Source organism: Mustela nigripes, chromosome 6, assembly GCF_022355385.1.
Source record: "Mustela nigripes isolate SB6536 chromosome 6, MUSNIG.SB6536, whole genome shotgun sequence".
Classification (NCBI taxonomy): Eukaryota; Metazoa; Chordata; class Mammalia; order Carnivora; family Mustelidae; genus Mustela; species Mustela nigripes.
In genome coordinates this window covers 47,374,767-47,380,634 of record NC_081562.1, presented here as the reverse complement: position 1 = coordinate 47,380,634, position 5,868 = coordinate 47,374,767, and the positions used below count along the sequence as shown (strand labels likewise).

The following is a 5,868-nucleotide window of genomic DNA, read 5'->3' as shown; positions in this document are numbered from 1 at the left end:
AACAAATCAGAACAAAGGCTGTATATACGGCTAGAGTCAGAAGTGTCCTATGTATACCACAACCTGCAACTCAGATTTCCAGATGCTTGTTTCAAGTAAACCTTTTTCACCTACTACCTTTATTCTAATACAGCTCTGGAAATGTGGTTTCCTCGGAATGGGATTCAGTTCTGCTCTGGTTCGTGAATGTGAGTAAACAGAAGGGCTGTGCTCTACAGAGGCAGGCAGGATTACAACTGGGCTTGCTTTTGATAAGACCACGTTGTCTACTGTCTGGATGACTTCTAGCATTGTAGTAACAGTAAGCGGTTGAGAGCAGACCTTGGGTCAAACCCCTTAGGGATAAACCAGCTCAGTCAGCGTGAACCTCTGTCAAGTGTGAAGTGGCAGCCAGACTCCATCAGGAGGCATTTTTCCATCAGGGGTCTTCTCGGCTTGCACTGAGCTGCAGGGAAAAAGCTTCATCTTGAGCCTTTGCAACAGCACCGAGTCTCTGAGTCTGACTGATTAGGTAGAACTGTCTTTTAAAAAGTGACCCAAGTTAGCAATATTTTCTTATCACTTATGGTCATTCACAGTAACACCGATATACCCTGCAAAGAGCTGGAGCCAGGCCACCAGAACTCAGGTGAATTCTTTAATAAATACCTTATTTGAGGAGGTCATGAGAATCGTGACCAGCCATTTCTGGAGAGGGAGAAGGACAAAATGTCCTAGCACTTCTTGTTCTTCAGTTTGGAGAAGCTGATTTTCTTGCAAAGAAGTCCTCATGCTCCCCAGAGCACACAGCTTCACTTTGGTAGAGATGTTGGCCAGAAGTTTTTTGCAAAGGCACCCCACATGTCCCCGAGCAATTCTTTGCACTCTAAAGGAGAGGTCTCCAGAAGGTCTCCAGAAGACACTGGAGTTGTGTCCTTGGCCTCGACTGACAACTGAAGCATTCAGGAGTTGGGAGGAAGAAGTAGAGAAGGCAGGGCAGGTGCCTCTCCATCCTGGCTTTCCTCCTGGGTCAAGGCATAGCGCCTGGCCTTTCTGGGGTCAGGCTCTGGCGTCTCCTCGGCCCATCTTCCTACACGGCGGACCCCTTTGGCCACCTTGGGTGCATTCCTGCAAGGATTATGGTCATAGATGACCAGCTTCAGACTTGACAGGTGAGCCAGGCTGGGGAAGTAATGGATACTGTTCCTGTCCACATCAATCACCTCCAGGAAGGGCATGTGCAATAGCACAGCGGGGAAGTCAGTCAGCAGGTTGCCTGAGAGCCAGATGGTCCTCAGCTCCTGGAGGCGCTGGAGTCGGGCTGGCAGCAGACGCAAGGCATTGGAGCCGGCGTGCAGAGTCTTAAGGAGCCTCAGCTCGCAGACCACATCTGGCAGCTGCGTGAGGCAGTTGGCCTCGACCCACAGGGTCCGGAGATTCTGGAGCCGGCTCAGCTCACTGGGGAGGTCGCAAAGTTTGTTGTTACCCAGGTAGAGGATGCAGAGCTGTTTCAAAGTACACACCACCTGAGGCAGAGCCTTGAAGTTGTTGAAATCCAGGGCCAAGATCTGCAGATTCTGGAGCTGCCCCAGCTCCGGAGGCAGGCTGTTGAGGTGGTTGTCACTCAGGTAGAGCTTGACCAGCTCCCGGAAGGAACACACGTGCACAGGGAAGCGGCGGAGCTGGTTCCCACTCAGATCCACCATCTTGTCCGTCGGCATCTCCCGGAGGTCTCTGACCAGGTAGCTCTGGCAGCAGTCGGCGGGGACAAAGGCCACCAGGGCCCGGATGGTGTTCCCCATGCAGAGGGTGGAGGCACAGAGAGCCCCAGCCCACTGACTCGCTGAGGGGCTCCCCCGGGGGAGGTGGACTGCCCAGAGCCCCATTCTCCTCCCGTCCTTTATAACCTGGGATTGGCCTGACGAAAGCCAGTCTCTTCAACAGAGAAAAGTGCTCCTGACAGCCACTTGAGTGTCGGGTGACAGCCTGACGCACAGGGTCTGGGAGGCCAGGTCTGATTCGCAGACTCACTTTCAGTCACCTAAGCTCCTGTGGCCTTTATCTACATTTTTTTGTTCGTTTCAAGCTGAAAATAGCTTCACTGTTTTTTCTAACGATAAAACATTCAGACATTATATGAATGTGTAACAGAAGGAAATAGTCCTCTTGCCCCAGAATAAATACTCTAAACATTTTAATGTCTTACTCACGGGTAAATACTGTAAACATTTTAATGTACATCCTCTAGCCTTTTTGCTACAAGTAACCAATTTATTTTAAAAAATTTACTTACACTGTTTAGGAGTCTTTTATTGTAACATATGGACATATTTTTGTGTTTGCAGCTATCTACACAATTATTTTAACCACCTGTATTCCATTATACGAAAGCATCATAAGTGCAGACAGGTCTCTAATATCGGGCACCTAGCTGGCTTCCAGTTATCTCGTACAGCAGTGTGAGCAGTCATCCACTAATTTCCCAGGACATGTCCTTAGAGGTGTTCTTGGGTCAAAGATACACATCTTTTAAAGGCTTTTCCTTGATAGTGTTCTTCCCTACCCCTACCACATCTGAACCGGTGTACATACCCTTCCCAGGTAATGGTTTTCCATAGTTTACAGTTTGCCTTTGACAAAAGATAAGCAGAAAAGAGAGAAAGGGTAGGCCAGCCTCCTGAAGCTTAACTCAGTGAGGATGTATTTCTCCAGCCGTCTGTGGCAGAGAACAGCTAACTGCCAATCTAAGGTTTCTGCATTTCCTTCACAGTGTCCAGCCGTAGGAAGCAGCTGGCCAGTCAGGACAGGGCCTAGTACTGGTCTCAGGCAGAGAATCTAATTCTGGCCAGTGGAATGTGGGCAGAAGTGCTACACGTCTCTTCTAGGCCTGGCTCATATAAAACAAACCTTGCCTTCCTGCACACTGTTTTTCCCCATCTGCCTGCTGGATATCAACACCCAGGGTGACCTTAGAAGCCACCGTGTAGAAGTCACATGTTGAAGTTGGCAGGGCCTTGGTCATCCTGGATCCCTGAATCAGTGCTAGGATCAGAACACTTCCCCGCCTCCCTGCACACATGTTCCCTGTCACCCGTTGGATTTAGATAAGTGACAAATAAACCTCACTTTTGTTAAGCCATCCAGATCTGAGAGCGTATGGATTACATTATCTTAATGAATAGAACATTCGTTAAAAATAAGGAGGTAAGTCTACGGAGACTGATATGCAAAGATATTCAGGATAAGTGAAGTGGGGGGGGGGGGCGAGACTCATTTCCGAAGTATTTTATGAGCCCATCTGTGAACAAATATGCATATATTCCTGTCTATTCATAAAAAGATCACTGAGCCATAAGAATGAGTATCTCTGGGGAATCTGCCTAAAGGTTTTGGGGTGATCCTGACCTTTCCATCTTTCTACAAGTATCCTCTTGGGACTGTCTGAATGTTTTTTCTCTTTTAAACTACAGACATATATTTTAAACCTATTGCAAAAGAGATAATCCATCAGCCTGCCTGCTGTATGGGTAGAGTGCTAGGGTTTGGGGCAGGCTTGGCATACTCTTTACTCTCCTCCAGGGCCTTTACTACTCAAATTGCCCCTAACAGCCTGAGCGGAGCAGGAGAAGAACATTCTGCGTGAACGGCTGTACCAGAGCTCTCTGGTGATGCTGCACCACTACCCGCCTTTCTTCTCAGTCACAACTCAGTCCAAAACTGAACGTCCTTGGACTTTCTGCACATTGAATGTCAGAGGCTATTATCTTGAGCCTTCTCCTTGCTTTGTTGATTTGTCCTATAATAACTAGCCTCTCAACAAGGACTGTGCTTGGCTTCTATATTTAGCCTCCCCTCTGGTGACCACAGATGGTCATGGAGCCACTGCCCTGTTGCCCCTAGAAATAATGAGAACAATGATTGCTACCTGTTACTATTATTTGTAACTAATCTGCTAAATACGAAACACTGTGCCAGGTACTTTCCATCTACCATCTCTTCTCAGAACACCTGCCAGATATATTTTTTAAAAAAGATTTATTTATTTTAGAGAGGGAGTGACCTGGGTGGGAGGGAGACAGAGAGAAGCAGACTGTAGAGCACAGAGCCCGACACAGGGCTTCGATCCCAGGACCCATGACCTGAGCTGAAATCAAGAGTTGATGCTCAACTGACTGAGCCACCCAGGCACACCTCAGATCAATATTTTTTTTATCCCCCATTTTCAGATGAGAGAACGGAGGCTCCAAAAGTTTTCCTTATAACATCAAATATTTATCGAGCACCCATTGTGTTCTAGATGCAGGGAATCTTGTGGCTAACAAGATAGCTAGGACTCTAGCTCACGAAGTGTGCAATTCCACCAGAGCGGGCATGGTGGTTTCTCTTCCTGGAGTGACAGTCCCACCAACTGACAAACTCTGCCCTCACAGAACTTCCATGCAGCACTTTTAATGTCTTTGTTGTTGAAGATTATTTATTTGACAGAGGGAGAGCTCACAGGCAGGCAGAGGGAGAAGCAGACTCCCTGCTGAGTAGAGAGCCTGATAGGGGACTCGATCCCAGGACCCTGGGATCATGACCTGAGCTGAAGGCAGATGCTTAACTGAGTCACCCAGGTGTACCTCCACTCGGCACTTAAATACCAGCCCCTAAATATGAGCAGGTAACTAAGGATAACACTATGGTTGAGAAAGTTCTTCTTTTTTTTTTTTTTTTAAATCAAAGATGGAAATGGAAATAAGCAGAATAAAAGAAAACAAAAATAAAAACAAAAAACAAAAATAGTGGAGAGAGGAGAGGATTATAACTAGCCATACTACAGTATTTTCATAGTTTGCCCTGCCCTCATTTTTCATTCCTTTGTACTGGGTTTTAAGTGAATAAAATATCCCTTAGGAAGCACAGAGGGTAATGGATTAACCATTAACCAATACACCATGACTGGTGGATTGACCCACTTCGGTGGTTGTCCCTGGCAAAGGGACAGCTTGCAGATTCAATGGCATTTCATAGGCCCACATGACCCTCTTCACAAAAGACCACATCCTCTCTGGCTACAGATGTCTATGAATACATAAAATGTATCACATGACCCCTGTGAGCCCAGAGGGCTCTGTACTGGTTGATCTAAGGGACAGGTAGGAGATGTTCAAGGTTCAGTGCAGCCAAGAACTGAAGATGGTGAGAAGTCTCTGAAAGGGAGTGTCAGAACAGTGTAAGAAAGCAGCGGTTTAAAGCAAGAGATGGGGGAGACAGGCCTGCTGCTGACAATGACTGGTTCCTGGGAGGTTTCCCAAGGGCTTCATGCTCACAGCCCCCCACTCCTTAAGGCACATAGGGCTGTGATCGTGAGGCTTCAGGAGAACAGCACTGACTGCTTCATCTCTGCCCTCCATCTGCTGTTCTATCCACTGTGCCCTTACCAGCCTCCACCTACCCATTTCCCACCTGTCGGCCACAGCGCCTCCTTGTGGCGTCAAAGCCCCACCTCGAATCTCAGCAGGGGCTTCTGAGTCCCGCAGAACGAAGCCCGGACTCCTCAGGGAGGCGTACAGGACCCTCCAGGATCTGCCACAGCCCATCTCTCCAGTCCATTGAGAGCTTCTCTCCTCCCCTGCTGCCTCCTGGAGTTCAATCGAATGTGCCACCTGTCCTGCATCAGAGGGGACGTCCCTCCCCCCCCCACCACCATGCAGCCCCCTCTGCCTGGGATACCCTCCCCAAACCCCAGCCCTCTGATTTCTGCTGTTGTACCATGTGTTATGTCCTGACCTCTCAGATGGGGTTTCACTCCATCTAGTGATTTTACACCATGCTGATGATACTTTCCTATAAAACTGATTGTCCGCTTCCATGAAGGGACTATAATCCCCATGAGGGCAGATTTGC

The 5,868-nt window shown here is 48.2% G+C and overlaps 1 protein-coding gene across 1 annotated transcript; it reads right to left on the bottom strand.

Moving 5' to 3' along the window:
- Positions 1 to 941: 941 nt before the first annotated feature.
- Positions 942 to 1,781, bottom strand: LRRC10 (leucine rich repeat containing 10). The gene has a single exon (XM_059404701.1). The coding sequence runs from the start codon at positions 1,779 to 1,781 to the stop codon at positions 942 to 944; it is 840 nt and encodes a 279-aa protein (XP_059260684.1).
- Positions 1,782 to 5,868: the final 4,087 nt, after the last annotated feature.

Excerpts from the sequence above, each read along its gene's own strand:
- LRRC10 (XM_059404701.1), bottom strand. The coding sequence starts at position 1,781 with ATGGGGAACACCATCCGGGCCCTGGTGGCCTTTGTCCCCGCCGACTGC.